General features: G+C 51.9%; 1 protein-coding gene across 10 annotated transcripts in view; it reads right to left on the minus strand.

The window, feature by feature from the left end:
• The window catches only part of TMEM63C (transmembrane protein 63C), an 83,815-nt gene that overhangs the window by 18,557 nt on the left and 48,428 nt on the right, over positions 1 to 16,830 (minus strand). For all 10 annotated transcript variants that reach the window (XM_021941428.2, XM_021941432.2, XM_021941433.2 and 7 more), the window contains 8 exons: positions 13,068 to 13,105; positions 9,968 to 10,110; positions 8,217 to 8,265; positions 5,052 to 5,160; positions 3,139 to 3,212; positions 2,416 to 2,496; positions 2,182 to 2,305; positions 1,296 to 1,429 (listed from right to left, as the gene is read on the minus strand). In XM_021941428.2, the coding sequence (XP_021797120.1) occupies positions 1,296 to 1,429; positions 2,182 to 2,305; positions 2,416 to 2,496; positions 3,139 to 3,212; positions 5,052 to 5,160; positions 8,217 to 8,265; positions 9,968 to 10,110; positions 13,068 to 13,105 (752 nt within the window). The remainder of the gene's footprint in view (positions 1 to 1,295; positions 1,430 to 2,181; positions 2,306 to 2,415; positions 2,497 to 3,138; positions 3,213 to 5,051; positions 5,161 to 8,216; positions 8,266 to 9,967; positions 10,111 to 13,067; positions 13,106 to 16,830) is intronic.

Below are 16,830 nucleotides of genomic sequence, written 5' to 3' on the forward strand. Positions count from 1 at the left end.
ATGCACAGATGACTAAATCAAGGGGCCTAGAGATGTGACCAAAGAGGAGCAGGTGCTGGAGCCCCACCTCTGGCTTGCTAGCTCATATTCCGCTGTAATTAAGCCTCGGATCCTCTCTACCAAATGATGATGTCTCAAAGAATGAACAATGTTACCTTAGGTAGGTGTATTGCTTTCAACAACACAGAAATGGAATAGAAGGCATATCACTTGTCAACCCTCCGGGAGGTGAACAGGGCAGATATCAGTAACCAAATTTTCCAGATAACAAGTTGAGAGTGTAAGGAAGTTGCAAAATTGTGCACCATTGTTTGTGAGCAAAATCTAGGCAGTTCTCTTCCTTTGTAGGGGTGGGGTGGGTGGGAACAATGTGCTATACAGGATCAGTCTCCCCCAGAAAGAAGAGCCCACCTGCCCCCCACAATTCTTAAGAGATAAATTCTGGAGCTCCTTTAGGGCTTTGGCCCAGTCCTAAGGATCCTTCTGGAACATTCCAGAGTGGACTGAATTCATTCCTTGTCAATGCATGGGCTGCCAGAGGCTGGGGCGGAAAAGAGAGGGGACTGTAGACCTATGAATTACGGGAGGCCTGCAGCAGCAGAAGGGCAAGCAGAGCTTCTCTATCCTGATGCTCTCTTATGGTGAGGAGGGAGTGACGTGTGTGTCGGCTGGGCGCGGTGGCTCACACCTGTAATCCCAGCACTTTGGGAGACTGAGGTAGGCAGATCACCTGAGGTCAGGAGTTCAAGACCAGCCCAGCCAACATGGTGAAACCCCATCTCTACTAAAAATACAAAAATTAGCTGGGCTTGGTGGCGGGCACCTGTAATTCCAGCGACTTGGGAGGCTGAGGCGGGAGAATCGCTTGAACCTGGGAGGCAGAGGTTGCAGTGAGCCAAGATTGTGCCACTGCTCTCCAGCCAGGGTGACAGAGCAAGACTCTGTCTCAAAAAAAAAAAAAAAAGAAAGAAAGAAAAAGAAAAAGGGATGTCATTCTTGTCAAGAACAGAAGAGGAACCATGAGGTCAAAGGCTTCTGGGGCCACCTCTGTGCTGAAGCAAGGACAGGGAGTGAGAAGCCCTGGCCTGGGCACCCCTCGAGACCGGCTGGGCCCCAGCAGCTAGGAGAAGCAGGTATGGCCATCTCATCCTACTGGAGAGCCAGAGGGCAGCTGCCTGTGAGGAGCATGGAGGGCCCAGGGGAGGCAGAAGGGGAAACTGGAGGGGGAGAGGGACGAGAGTGCCGAGAAGCAGGGGTGTTCTTGGGGCTGAGTGGGGTGCCTGCCTGGTGCTCACCGCTTGGCCATCCTGGAGTCCTGGAAGGTGACGAAGATCAGGTCCAGGCGCTTGAGCGGCACACGGTTGAGCTCGGCGTTGAACTCGTCCGTTAGCTGCTCCTCTAGCTCGCTGTAATATTGCTCTGCATCCACCTGGGGTGGCAGGCAGCCCTCAGGGCTGGGGCCAGAGCCCCAGTAAGGCCTCCCTGGTCACGAGGTTCCTCCCCACTCAAGCCTCCCTGGATTGTGGTGGCCTTGAAGCACCTCAAGGAGCCCAGGACCCTGGCTGGCCTCCAAAGTCCCACCTCTAGAACAAGAAGAGGCGATGACTGCCTTTCACCCCTGCCCTTAGATCTGGGGAAAGTGAGGCATAGCTAGGGGTACCCAGGGGCTTTCAGGCTTGGGGTGGACCCCAGAGAGGTGAGATAATGTGTTTGCCGCATTTCCACAAGAGAGGGTGATTCTTTTCCTGGGATGGCAGAAGTTCGGTGTGGTCCTGAAGCAGGTGTCTGAGTCTTGACGCCTTCTTTGAGCCACAGTGGTCAGGTGATAAGACAGGCTGCTGCCTTCAAATGTTTCTGTCCTATCTCTTTGGGAGCCTGAGGCCTGGCAGCCTCGTGTAGCCTGCTGTGTTTTCTCTGGTCCTTCTCTCTCATTCTCCCATCCAAGACCAGAAAGGAGACAAGAGCAAGCTTCCCTGCATTGTTCTGAAGGTGGCCTCCAGAAAGGCTCCCATCTCAACAGAGAGGCAGGACATGGCGGATGGGGAGGGAGGAGCTGGGTGGGGAGCACTGGAGCAGACCTGAATGGGGCCTGGGGCCCAACAGTGTGGGTGAAGGCACAGATCCTAGAGCCCCAGGACCCTACCGCTCCCTTGCTGTGCTCCCGATGCTCAAGCCAGTTACCTCCTTGAAGCAGGTCCAGCACTTGCAGAAGCACAGGCGGGCGCAGGGGTGGATCCTGATCATCACCTTCCCAGTCTTCTTGGCCTTGGCTGTGTAGAAGAGCCGGCCCCGCATGGCGTGGCGCCTGCCAGCGGTGGGCAACGGGAGAAGGACCTGCAGGTCAGGGACCAGCAGAGCCCCACCCTCCCCTTTTACCCCCACCCCGGGCGCCGAAAGGCCCCGCTGCAGCCTCACCTCTGATCGTCCAAGTCGATCAGGTTCCTGACGTCGTAGCAGAAGTGGACTCTGGTCACGACACTGCCTGGATAGGCCTCGCTGCAGCCACAAACATGGGTGCTGAGTTGGCCTGTGGGGTGGGGATGTGCTGCCCCTAGCCCCTGCCCAGCATGTCGGCCCCCAGGGCTGGGGGGCTCAGCTGCCTGGTGTTCCTGGATGGGAGACTCCATCTCTGCTTCTAAAGCTGAACCTCAGGGTTTGAACCTTGGTGATCTGAGAGCTGTCAAATCCTTCCTACATAACTCAGAACAGGGCCAAAGGGTGGAGCTCCACCCGAGGGGAACCCAGGAGAGAGCTGTTCACGAAGAGAGAGTCAGCTCAGTGAACAGTGTCCTTGGGGTTAGGAACTTGGGGTCACAAAAGATGTCTCCAGATGATCTGCTCTAAATAGCTGTGATACAGGGTTCCCTGTGCCCAGTAGTTGGAGCAACAGCAGAAAGGAAAACTCCCATCACCCCTATCACAGCCATGCAGGAAGTCCCTGACTTCAGAAACCCTGCTCCAGCTCCAGTGGCCCTCCCCATTCTGCAAAGCTTTTCAGATCCTGAGCTCAGTCCAGGGAGAGCCACCCTGGGGTGTCCCAGTCCCACCATCCTGCACCAACTCACTACCCACTTGAGGACCCAGGCAGGGTTACGGGGAGGAAGCCATCCACGCCTCGGCCCACCCCAACCCACTTACTGAAAATGCTTAATGATGATTTCTGGGTCTTCAATGTCCTTGGGCACATAGGTGATCATTAGCGTCCTTGTGACCTGGGTGGGAATAATCAATGAAGAAAGAAGACTGTGCTTGCATAGGAATTCCAGACCCCTGAGTCTTTTGGTGGCCCGGAGTCTCCTGGGAGCAGGCCTGCTCCCAGCAGGCTGCTGATGCCAGTGTCTCCTTGCTGAGACAGCCAAGAAAGCCAAAGCCAAGCTGGGACACTGTGGGCCAAAACAGTGCCAGCTTCCTTAGCCCACAGTGGCCCAGCTGAGCCAGGCAGCTCTGAGGTTGGTCCATTGTGCTTCTGTTCTCCTCTGTGCCCAGCTGTGGGTGCCCTGCCACAGACCACTGTGGTGAAGGGAGGAAGGGCTGGAAGCCGCCATCAGGCTGGGGTGGCGGATCAGAGCCCCATGATTGGAAAGAGCTGCCTGAGCGACCTCACAGTGATTTCTGCTCTCCCTGTAGCTTCCACTACTCCAGCATAAAGCCTCACATCGCTAGAGAAATCCCTCACATGAGACTGGGTGGGGGAGCTGGGAAGTAAACAAGACTCTGGGGAGAAGATAGGGAAGCTTCTCACGAACTTCACATTTTATTCTGTGAATGGGAAATATCTTCCTGGGTCGTCACCGTTAAGATGACAGTCTGATAAACTGCGCTGCAAGAATCAGGGGTCTTGAAAGAGGCTTCTGGTAACAATAAGGAAAGCTGAAGTAGCAGACACCAGACTGGTCAAGGGTGACCAAGCCTCCATGCCTGGCAGGCTGAAGCATTTGGGTTCACTTTTCAGGGAATGTGGATTTGCACTCTGGGGTGGGTTCAAGTGAATCAGGCCTTTTGAATGGATGGCTTGGAAGGAGCTGACTCCACACCACTGAACCATTGAAAGGCTGAGGACAGGACCCAAGGATGCTCATCCTCGCTGTTGCCCCTCCCCACCAGACCATGGGTGCTGGTCCAGATGGGTGGCACTGCTGGTGCCTGCCCGTGGCCCCCTGTCAGTCATCTCTGCACACCAAAGCCTGCGGCATGCTGCAAACACAGCGACTGCTCTTTCCCGGCCTTGGGGCATGTTCAGCTTTTGTGCAGGGCAAGCAGTGGAGGAGTTAAAGCCCCCAAGTGCAACCCTCAATGAATGGTGGACAGGGAGCTGGTGGAAAATACCCCGATTGCTCACCTCCAGGAAAATTCTGGGGCATGTGTTCTACACCAACTCCCAGAATTCCCAGGTCATAAAGCTCCAGCTGCCTCCAGTGGTAAGCTGCCCCTCTATGCTCCCGTTTTTTTGGTTGCCTTTGCATCCTCACTCCCTTACTGGCCTTTCCTGGGATCACCTCCCATAAACAAGTGCTACTCAGTCCAAGTCTCAGGGTCTGCTTGGATGGGGTCACCCAAACTGAGACGGTGGGGAAACACAGGGGGTCTCTGACCTCAGAGAGACTGCAGAAGGGCAAGGCATGGCCCTAGCAGGAGTGGGCAGGGCCAGGTACACTAAGTAGCAGCAGTTCAGCAGGGCTCTGACCACTTAGCATGGAGGCCCCCGCTGGTCCACTGGGCCTTGTTAATCCTTTAGTTTTCGGATGGTGGGAAGTCCAAGAGTCCCTGGGGAGGGGCGGGGCAGCAGAGGGGCAGGGATAGGAGGTACCTGGGCAGCAGCTATTTACCAACCAGTCTGAAAGTTCATTGGGGGTGATAGGGTGGAGGAGGGTGGAGGAGGGTGAGAGGTGGGGGCCAGATAATTGTTACTAGGGCTGAAGGGAGGAAGCTTGGCCCCTGCTCAGGTGAAACCGCCCCCTCCCATCTGCCACAGTCTCCCTGGACCCTCTGAGGGCTTCTCTGAGGGCTGGGAGTGGTCGGCCCAGTGGGGAGCAGCTTTGTAGGCCACTTACCTTTTGGCTATTCCTGGGCGCAAACCTCAGGCAGTGATGAGCCATGAACACAAAGTTGGTGATGAAGTAGAAGAAGGACAGCAGGCTGTGCAGCCACAGGAGCTTGCTCCTACAGGGAGGCAGGCAGCAGCAGTGAGGTCAGCCTGCGAGCTCCCCAGAGCCCACTGCACACAGACCCCTGGGCCTCCTCCTGCCATCAGTCTCCTGGGGCCTCCCAACCTATCACAGTCTCCTCAGACCCCAACCCACCGCAGTCTCCCGGGACTACCCCCATCCATCACAGTCTCCCCACACCTCCACCCATCACACTCTCCCCACACCCCCACCCATCACACTCTCCCCACACCCCCATGCATCACAGTCTCCCCAGACCCCACCCATCACAGTCTCCCCAGACCCCATCCATCACAGTCTCCCCATATACCCCCACCCATCACAGTCTCCCCAGACCCCCCACCCATCAGTTTTCGAGACTTTACCGATGAGTTTTGACTTTACCGGACATTTTGTCTCGAGACTTTCATCATTGTTTTCGACTTTACTGTTCTTCTGACTTTACCGGATGTTTTGACTTTATCTATTGTCTTTTCGACTTTCGACGATTAAAATTTCGAGCATCTCGACGATTGTCTTCGACTTTAATGTTTTCGAGCATTTCGACGATTGTCTTCGATTTTACCGATTGTTTTCGATTTCGACGATTCTCTTGATTTTCATCGATTATCTTCGACTTTTATCGATTGTTTCTCGAGATTGACCGATTGTTCTCTTTCGACTTCGTCGACTTTACCGATTGTCTTTCTGACTTTATCGACATGTTTCTTAATTTCTATTAGTTCCTCGACGACGATTAGTTCTCTTGATTCCCGACGATTATGTCTCGACTTTCTAATTTTATCATGGTTCTCGACTTCATCGACAGGCCTTCGATTTAATGACATTGTTCTTTATTAATTTCTAATTTCATTATAGTTCTCGACGATTGTCTTCTCGACTCTACCTTTGTTAGTTCTCTTTGATTCATCTTATTTAAGTTCTCTCGAGACTTTATCGACATGTCTTCTCGACTTGACGATTATAGTTCTCGATTTTTCCACCGGATTGCTCGATTTACCGATTTCGACTTCGACGATTGCCTTTGACTTTGACGATTAAACTTTGATACTTTAATGATTGTCTTTCGAGCCTTTGTTTTCCGACGATTAGTTTTGACTTTATTCTATCGATGTTCTCTTTACCTTTAGTTGTTATGGAGAGCCTTAATTTTGTTTCTGACGGTTATATTTTATTAGCCTTTAATTTTATCTTTTGTTTTGATTTTCGACATTGTTCTCGAAATTTCTTCCTAGCATTGTCTTTAATATCTTTATCTGATAGGTTTCAGATTCCTTCCTTTCCTAATTGATTCTTTTCCAGGACCCCCCTCTCCCAGCCCACATGCAGTCTCTCCAGGAACACCTTGGAGTCCAGACACTCAGGTGCCTTGGAAGGGGCATCAGTGGTGAGAAGGGGTCTTGCTCCAGCTCATGAGCGGGATGTGTATTGAGTGTTTACTCTGAGCCAGATCCAGGTGGGACTTAGTGCATGGTGTACATTTTCTCACTAGACTCAACCACACACATAGCCATGCATGTGGTTATCTTCACTTCACTCAAAGGGAAATGAGGGTGAGAGAGGGTTGGTGACCCACCCAAGGTCACCATAGCAGTGGTGCACTGGGAGGTGAGCCCAGAGCTGCTGAAGAACTTAAGATTCATCACTGTAACACCATCCTGCCAGCTGCTGTGGCTCAGGCCCCCATGGTTGCCCAGCAGACCAAGTGAGGAAGAACCTGGGTTACCTGCAGGCCTTGGGGAAGGAGAGCCAGATGGTTTGCAGCACCGCCCCTGGGGTAGGAGAGTCATGGCACTTGGGCCATGTTTGCCATCCCTGCTTTCAACTCACGTGATGCCATCTCAAAGCATCTGGCTAGGATTGCTACTCAGAAATAGGGCCCACCTTATTCCACATGGTTAGAGGGGAGAAAGGTCACCTTGCTTCAAAAGGTGCCTGGCACCTCACACGCCATTGCCATCTGCTAGATGCCTCCACCCTCAGTTTCCATAGAGGGGCAAGGCTACATGGTCTCTACAGAACGCTCCAGCTCTCTGCCAGGATGGATTCATGGAGACTGATGACTTTTTGCTGTACTACTAGAATTCACTTTTTGTTGGGAAGATGTAGGTACCTCGGGCCAGCAATGGGCCTTGGGAAGGAGCCAATATCCCTGCTCTGGTTGGCATCCCCAGGGGAGGATATGGTGAAAGCAGAGATGAGAGGATGTCATAGCCCCTTTTTGCTGATTTCAGAGCTTGGGTTAAGCCAGTCTGCTCCAAGGTGTATTGCAGGAGAGCAGGGGCAGAGGGACAGGGGTGGGAGGAGGAGAGATGGGGCAGGGGTGTGTGAACCCCACTCACACTGGCTGGAACTGCTTCTGCAGCTTTGTCAGGAATCAGCCAAGCTGGCCTAGACACCTAGCCATGGCACGGCCCAATAGGGCCGCATTTGCCTCGGGGTAAATTGATATGCCACCAGCCAGGTCGGCTGATGTTGGAATCCACAGGTTCCTGGCCTGTGAGGGGAAGGAGCTTAGAGAGTATGTTCACCAGCCCTTCCCCAGTGATGGACATGGATAAGGATTGAAGCTCAGTGTTGGGGGCATACTGCTTCAGACCCAGGGCCAGTTAATGGCAGAGGGGGGACATGAGTCTGCTGTGGGACTCTGAGGGGGACTGTCAGGCCCGTGATTCACTCAGGTGTATGACGGCTCACTGGAGCCTATTGGTGGCAGGAAAACAATCTTCAATCTCTTTCAGCACAGGGCCTCTGCCTCTTGGGATCTGGCTACACGAAGCAAATAGGACCATTTCTCCACGTCTTCATGAGTGGCCAGTTTGGGCAGCTCCACTCATGACAGATGAGGACACAGGGTCTCATCTCACACCAAGAGTCCTGCCCCACCGAGAGGATGCAGCTTCCGGCATCTCACTCAGGACCCGGTTCCCAGGGAAACCAGGCCGTTCTTATCAGCAAAATGGTGCCTATGTTACAAACTGACATGTGAGACCTCCTCTCCACACCAACACCCCCAGCCAATGGAATGGGCGCTTCAGATCAGGTACCTACTCTGTGGAGACATTGACAATGGTGGTCCGAGCAAAGTGACTGCTCCAGTCTGAAAGAGAAAGAAGTTGCTGGCTCCTCAGTTGCTGTGGGGCACCAGAGCTCAAGGTTCCTGGACGAATGCCTGGGGTCTGGAGATGCTTGCCTTTGTCCTCCTCTTCCTTCCGGTTCCCCAGAGCTTGTCCCCAACTTTTAACAAAAACATCAGAGGCCTCTTTTCCCTGGCACTGCTGACTGGGGTTCTCGGGAGGAAAGCGTGCACACTTCTTTGTGTGGTATCTCCAGGGCACGATTGGCGCATAATGGACACCCAGTGAATGCTTGTTGAAGGTACCAGCCATCCAGCCATGAGCAGAATGATGACATTAGCAACACTATTACCACTGGCAATGTCCAGAAAAGGCAACACTGCCTTATTCAGAGGAAATCCTTCTGGCTAGGTGTATTAGTTTGACGGTTCGGACACTCCCTTGTAAAATGTGTCTAAAAATCCTGCATGATATTATCACTGCCAACATACCAGCCCTTAGGATAAGACAAGACAAGGACTCAGATGTTACTCTAGTAGTGGAATTTGGTGGTATGGACACTGTGTGCTACACTGAATTCAGGTCTACCTCTGGCCAAGGACAAACAGGTAGAAACCTGAGGAATCAAGGTAAAGCTGGTTTCCACTGGGGCATTTAAGGTGCTATTCTGCACCACCCAGTTGTGCAGTCTTCACACAGCTCCGTTCAGCTTCATGATTCTAAGTGAAATACTACCTGCTATTCATTGAGCATCTACTACGTCTATCAAGCACTGTGTAGGTATGTGATCTCCCAGTCCCTAAGACAGCTGAGGAAAGTGAAGCTCGGGAGACTGATTTGCCATATACAAGGTTAAATCACATGTTAGCGTCCAGGCGCAGTGGCTCATGCCTGTAATCTCAGCACTTTGGGAGGCTGAGGCGGGCGGATCACTGGAGGTCAGGAGTTTGAGACCAGCCTGACCAACATGGTGAAACCCCGTCTCTACTAAAAATACAAAAATTAGCCAGGTGTGGGGGCAAGTGCCTGTAATCCCAGCTACTCGGGAGGCTGAGGCAGGAGAATCACTTGAACCCAGGAGGCAGAGGTTGCAGTGAGCTGAGATTATGCCATTGCACTCCAGCCTGGGCGACAATAGCAAAACTCTGTCTCAATAAATAAATAAATAAATAAATAAATAAATAAATAAAATAACATATTAACTAGGCAAAGGTATTTTCTGGGGTGCAGGTGTGGATAAACATTGTGGAGTCCTGATTTTTCTGTTTTGGAAGCCCAGGTCTCATCCACAAGGCTGTTCTGTCCGAAGGGCTTACCCTCTTCCAGTAAGTGGGAGCAGAGGTCCCACAAGACAAATTCTGCACTTACGGTGTTATGTCCAACAGAATGGGTTCAGGGATCTTTGCAGTGGGTCACATGTCACAAAAGGATCCCCAGGAACACCCAGCCAGAGTGGGGCCGTGAATGAACACTCAATTCCCAACTGAATTAATACTATGTGCCTGCTGTGTGCCAGGCCCTGGGCCAAACCTGTGACAAAGGAGGAATCGTCTCCAGTCTCTACCTGAGAGAAGTGAAGCATGGCTTGTCCAGGTTCACACAACAACAAACTCCAAGAGGCAGGATTAAAATAGATGTCTAGACCCTCAACCCCAGCTCTGACTGGCTTGCCTGGCTGCCTCTCAGGTCCAGCGGCTGCCCTGGGGCCCACTGAGCTCTGCCTACCCAGAACGGATCCAGTATAGTTGATGGGCAAAATGATGCCCAGGGAGGGGATGCAGATGATGAGCACGAAGATGATGAGGTGGTACTGGAACACGATGTAGATGCGTGCGTCGTCCCCACACTTGTTAATCAGATCCTCGTCCCTGGAAGAGACACATAGACAAGGACATGCCTCGGGAGCCAGTGTGGCCACCACTTGTTGCAGGGAGGTAGAGGGAAGGACAGCAAATGATCACCGCCTCCCCAAGTTTTTTTTTTTTTTTTTTTTTTAAATATTGCCCTATATCTCAAAGCCTCTGTTATCCCTAAAGTATACCTTAACTGAATTTCACAGACATATCAAAGGTAGGGGCTCTGTTACAGATACACACTCAGGAATCCAGAAACACTCTTGAAATAGAGCGTTCATTCATCCTTTTATTACTTCTTCAAACATTTTGAGTGGTTGCTATGGTGCAGCCATACCACCAGACAAAGCATTCGTGGTATTGAGAGGCAGCCTATTAGGAAGAAAGGAACACCTGAAACCCATGATGAGATAACAAGCTATCGCTCCACACTGCCATATTTGCCAAAGTTGGAAAGCTGGACAACACTAAGTGTTGGTGAGAGTGTGGGGCATTGGGAGCTCTCCTGTTCTCACGGGTGTATACACTGGCCCAGTTACACTGGAGAACAGTTGATATTATCTACTGAAATGGAAATCAGGCACATTCTATGACCTAGTGATTCCACTCCTAGGTTTACACCGAACAGAAATGCAAGACGGGTACCCAGAGACATGTATAAAAATTTCATAGATGCATTACTTGTAACATCCTCAAACTGGAAACAACTTACATGTCTATCAAGGTGAAATGGACACGAGAACTGTGATATATAAATCATGAAATACTATACAGCAGTGGTCCCCAACTTTTTTGGCACCAGGGACCAGTTTTGTGGAAGACAATTTTTTCAACTGTTTCTGTGGTCACTGCCCCAGTTCAGGTCACCAGCACCTCCCACCTCGACCATTGGAATAGCCTCCTTAACTGCTCACCTTGACTTTGGACTTTCTCTAAGGCCATTCACTCTCCACACTTCTGCCTAAACGCATATATCATTTTGACTTTCCTGCTTGAAAATACTAATTGACTCCCTACTATCTCTAGATGAAAGCCCAAGATTCTCAGTATGCCAGTCAAGATCCCAGCTGAGGCCCAACGCGGTGGCTCATGCCTGTAATCCCAGCACTTTGAAATACTGAGGCAGGTGGACCACCTCAGGTCAGGAGTTCGAGGCCAGCCTGGCCAACATGGTGAAACCCTGTCTTTACTAAAAATACAAAAATTAGCAGGGCATGGTGGCGCGTGCCTGTAATCCCAGCTACTCAGGAGGCTGAGGTAGGAGAATTGCTTGAACCCAGGAGGCGGAGGTTGCAGTGAACTGAGACTGTGCCACTGCACTCCAACCTGGGCGACACAGAGAGACTCTGCCTCAAAAAAAAAAACCCCAACTGATACTTCCAGCCCAATCTTTTACCCTCCCCTGCCACACTTACCATGAAATCTTGCTTCTAACCACACCAGATTTACCATGTCTGGGTACACCCTACTCATCTCTGCAACAAACTGGCTCACACAGTTCTTTACTTTTTTTTTTGTTTTGTTTTGTTTTCTGAGATGGAGTCTCGCTCTGTCACCCAGGCTGGAATGCAGTGGCATGATCTCGGCTCACTGCAAGCTCCGCCTCCCGGGTTCACACGATTCTCCTGCCTCAGCCTCCCGAGTAGCTGGGACTACAGGTGCATGCTACCACGTCCAGCTAATTTTTTGTATTTTTAATAGAGATGGGGTTTCACCGTGTTAGTAAGGATGGTCTCGATCTCCTGATCTCGTGATCCGCCCACTTCGGCCTCCCAAAGTGCTGGGATTACAGGCGTGAGCCACCGCGCTCAGCCACAGTCTTTTACTTCTGATGTGCCCTCCACATCCCACATCGCGCCTGTTGAAACTCTTCCTGTCCTCTAATGCCTAGCTCAAAACTGTACTTTTCCAGTTGGAATTCCTTTATCTCTTCCCCAGATGCCCTCTGCACGGCAATTATAACCCTCCCATTCTGAATTCTACGAAGGGAGTCTTGTTCACCTTTATTTCTCCAACCAGATCGCGTGCGTTTGTGCATGGGGACTCTGCTTGACTTACTGCTGCTCAGTAAACGCATTAAACTGTCTTCTATGACACTACTCTCAAGGGGTGCTGGATGCACGGTGCAATGCCCTGCCTTCCTGCTTTCCCAGATGCTGAGTCCCTGACAGAGGGGCCTCCATGATAGGAGTCTTTGGGTAAGGGTGGGGTGGAGGGGTTTAAAGGACGGGCAGGACAGGACAGATGGAGCACACTGAGGGAGAGCCCCCGAGTATGTGGGGTCTGAGGTGGAGGAAGAGCTGTGGGCACACATGCTCGTGTGTGTGCGTGTATGTATGAGTGTACACGCGTGTATGCCTATGCAGTGGGAACACAGAGTTCTGGTAAGTGTCTGCACTGCTCAAGCGTCTGGCTGGTGTTGAGGAATCAGGAGAAAATAGGTAACTTGAGGTCGGCTTGCAGGAGAAAACGGGTGACTTGGGATCTGCTGTTTTGCAAAGTGGGGTCTGGCATTCAAGAAACCCAGAAGGTGAGGTGGGCAAGGGCTGCCCCTCTGCTCTCCAGGCACCGAGGCCGAGAGAGGCCTGCCCTTCCGCCGGATGTGTTTGCTTGGGCAGAAGGGCAAACACATGATACGCTGAATGATGTTCACAGAAATCAAGCAGATAGCACAAAGGAAGGATTTCTTTTTCCTCGTGTGGAGTTCACAGAAGCATTTCTATAAGCATGTGAGTAATGATTCAGCTATTAAAAGTGGTCCTTCCCTGAGGGGCAGTGGGCTGTGCCCAGTTCCCACTTCACCAATTGTCACCCAGGAAAGCATCCTTCACCGGTGATGGGCCGAGGTGGTGGGGAGGGTATGGAGCTCAGGCCCTGTCATCCCAGGCTGGGGGCTGCTAACTTTTCCAGGAGCCTCCACCCCCCATCCCCAAGGCAACACGGTCACAAGCGCACAGAGCCCGGGTACTTACTTCATGGTTATGCTGTTGAAGAACCAGGAACAGAAGCCCTGGGGGGAAAGGAGAGAAACTGTGAGAAAACTCAGGCCCTGGCCTGCCCTGCCCAGCTCTGGGAACCCAGGCGGCCGGGTCATCTGAGGCAGCCGCGGCAGTGTCCGGGGCCTCCTTCCCGGGAAAAAGAGTCTGAAGGCTCAGTTGGGAACCAGTGACTGTGGAGGGAGAAGCTTCCTTGGAAATGAGGGGACATCTCTGCCTTCCTGTTACAGGAAATGGGGTTCAGAAGGTGACTCTTGAACTGGAGGGGGAGAAGTGACTCCTTCTGGGGTGAACATCTGTCGCTCTCTGTCCGTCCTTCATGCTTCCTTCCGGAGATGCCCTTCCCTGGATGCGTGTGGTCCAGTGGGCTCCTACTCTTACTCTGTCCAAGTGGGAATTTGCCTCCAGTGACTGACTGGCCAATGGGAACTTTACCCAAGCGGGGCCAATTAAAATTTCCTTAAGGGAGCCAGGCATGGTGGCTCACACTCTTAATCTCAGCAGCTCAAGAGGCTGAGGCAGGTGGATCACTTGAGCCCAGGAGTTTGAGTCCAGCCTGGGCAACACAGCAAGACCCCACTTATTAAAATAAAAAAAAAAAAAATCCCTTAAGGAGATTGATGTGGGTGTTGCAAGGGAGAAGGTCTCTTTCCCTCTGAATTCCTGCACCTCGGTAAACATCATGAAGCCTGGAGTGGTTTGGTGGCATCTTTGATGCCATGTGCTGAGGGTACTGTCCTGTTGATACCTTTCTCTTGGGGTCTTGCTGTCTTGAGTTTCTGGGTGGTGGGGAAAGGTGGCCTCAGCCATGGGGAGATTGGTGGGGGACTAGGGAGAGTCGTCTTTGGAAAGGTGTGTAAGAGCGGGGGCTAGGGCCTGCAACTCAAAGCTGCCAGCTCTGGTAGCTGGTGAAGTTACCCTGGTGCCTGCTTCTTTCTGGGATCCCAGAGGACTTAGCAAAGCCTTGCACAAGGTTACAGCTCTAGAATGGCTCCGTTTGGGTCATGTGCACTTCTGTGAACTGGGCAGACCTCTTGATTGATGGTCCTCTGGAACCACACGGACTGGGGAAGAGGTGTTTCCCAAAAGGAAGCAACTATCAGCCAACCTGACACAGGAAAGGAGACTTAGAAGGTGGGCCTTATGCCAAGGGGAGCAAAGGACATCTGTTTCTTTTTTGCCTTTCCTCGTTGCTTCCTTTTGAGAAGGCACAAAAGAAACAGCGGTCCCTTGCTCCCCTTGGCATAAGTCCCACCTTCTAAGGCCCCTTCCCTGTGTTGGGTTGGCTGATGGTGACAATGGCCAATCGGTGGGTGTTCACGGCAGGATATTCCTCCAGCTACATCCTGGGGAACTAAATTAAGGATAAAGGTTCAGGTGTGAGTCAGAGCAATGAAGGCGAATAGCATGCTGGTGGCAGCAGCAGTGGGGAGCATCCCCAGAGAGGGGTAACTAGCAAGGCAGAGCTGGGCCAAGAGAGGTCCAGTCACCCCTCCTGCATGGAGAGTCTGTCTCCACAGCCCAGCTGCGCAAACAGGGTGCGACTGACTAAGGGAACAAGTAGCTTTCTTTTTATTTATTTATTTATTTTTTTTGAGATGGAGTCTCGCTCTGTCTCCCAGGCTGGAGTGTAGTGGCGTGATCTCTGCTCACCGCAAGTTCCGCCACCTCCCAGGTTCCCGCCATTCTCCTGCCTCAGCCCCCCGAGCAGCTGGGACTACAGGCGCCCGCCACCATGCCCAGCTAATTTTTTTGTATTTTTTAGTAGAGACAGGGTTTCACTGTGTTTACCAGGATGGTCTCGATCTCCTGACCTCGTGATCCACCCACCTCGGCCTCCCAAAGTGCTGGGATTACAGGTGTGAGCCACCACGCCCGGCCACAAGTAGCTTTCTTGATGGTCCCTCATGATTAGGCACCACTGGGGACACACCTTCCTGGGAATGTGTTTCTGCCCCTTCCACTACAGGTGCACAGGTGTATACTAGAATAGACAGAGGATGGGTCATCCACCAAAGGGCAGAGGTCATGAGTAGAAGCATGGCCATGAATATCCTGTATGGGTATTTCTCTGTGTGTGTGTCTGTCTTGTGTGTGTATGTGCACGCGCACGCGCACACACACACACACACACACACTCCCTCCCCTGAGTACCCACTGTGGCTCTGAAGGCATAAACCATTCAGAAAGTTCAGCAGCTGAACAGCCACATGAGAGGCAGACACAGGGCCGCAGTTCCCAGGAGCCAGCTCAGCTGACGTGACAGAGTGACAGCTGTCAGTTCACTTCGCCTGTCTGAGCTCCCGCCACCTGGGGGTAACAATGCCTGACCCAAATTGCTCAGGGAACCATGGTGAGACCCATTTTCTTCACCCACACCACCTGGCCCTGGCTGATGTCTCCCCATCCTGGCTGGACACTGTGGGGGCCACCTCACTGAACTCTCTTTCCCCATTTAATTTATGCCCTCTTCAGTTTGTCCCCCTCACTGCTGCCATAGTGATTTATCTTCTAGACTTTTTAAAATAAAACTTTTTTTTTTGTCATTGTAATAAGAAAAAAAATCAAAGTGATGTTTATAAAAGTAAAGCTGCGAGCCACATTGCAAGGTAGGTGTTGCTGCCCTTTTTCTACCTAGGAAGCCTCCAAGACATGAAGTCACTTGTCTGAGGCTCTGCACTTTGGAGAGGGCAGATCCTAGCAAGTGAAGGACCCAGCCTCTCGAGGATGACAATGGAAGGAACGTGGCTCCGCTTACTTAGCACAGCTGACAAATACGCATCAGATGCTAAGTACACGGCAGGCCGGATTGGACGTGGGGTGCAGTGATGAGCAAATCCAAGTTCAGGGCCTGTGGAAAGCAGACACACTAGACTGATCTCGCAGATGAGGGATCGTTACAGACAGGTTAAAAATGTTAAACAAGAGGAATGCATTTTCTGTGGCTATATAACAAGAGATCTGGACCCAGGAAGGGTGGTCAGGGCTCCCGGGGGAAGTATGCTTCAGCTGAAATCTCAACAACAGGTGAGCGACTCCGAGAAGGGCCACTGGGGAAGGGGGAGAGGGAAGAGCCTGGGAAAGGACTGGTGGAGGGAAGCAGGCGGCCCTATTGAGAAACTAAAAGGTGGACCCATGTGGCGGGGATAGGGGAGTTGGCAGGAGTAAGGGAGGATGGACCAAACTACCAGGCCACGGCACAGCATCTATAATTGATTCCACAGGCCCTGGGAAGACAGTGAAGGTCTCTGCAGCAGAAAATATGTCCCCAGGCAGGGGAATCTCTCTGGATGCAGGTGGAAAGTGGATAAGGGCCCTAGAGTGTGGACTTAAAGGGATCAGTTAGAGCTACTGCAGTTGTCCAGGCAAAAGGTTGATGGAGGCCTGGACCAGGCAATGGTAGGAGGGAAGGAGAGAAAGAAAGTGGGGAAGGTCAAAGCAACACAACGTGGACACACATTGGCCATGCTCGGGGGCCTGGGTAAGAGGGAGAGGAGGCCCTGGGGAGGATGGTGGGAGGTCTGAGACCAAGGTCACAGGAACAGGTGGGTGTGGTGGGATATCATGAAATGTTTTGGACAAATGGAACCCCAAATGACCACAATATCCATGTGGACGTATTTTGAAAGACATTGAATAAAGCAGGCTGGGGCCCAGTGAGAGGATTAGCTGGAGACAGGAATTTAAAAGTTTATGCATAGAGATGGCAAAGGAAGTTGTCAGTGTGGGCGTCACTGCC

Source organism: Papio anubis, chromosome 7 (assembly GCF_008728515.1).
Source record: "Papio anubis isolate 15944 chromosome 7, Panubis1.0, whole genome shotgun sequence".
NCBI lineage: Eukaryota > Metazoa > Chordata > Mammalia > Primates > Cercopithecidae > Papio > Papio anubis.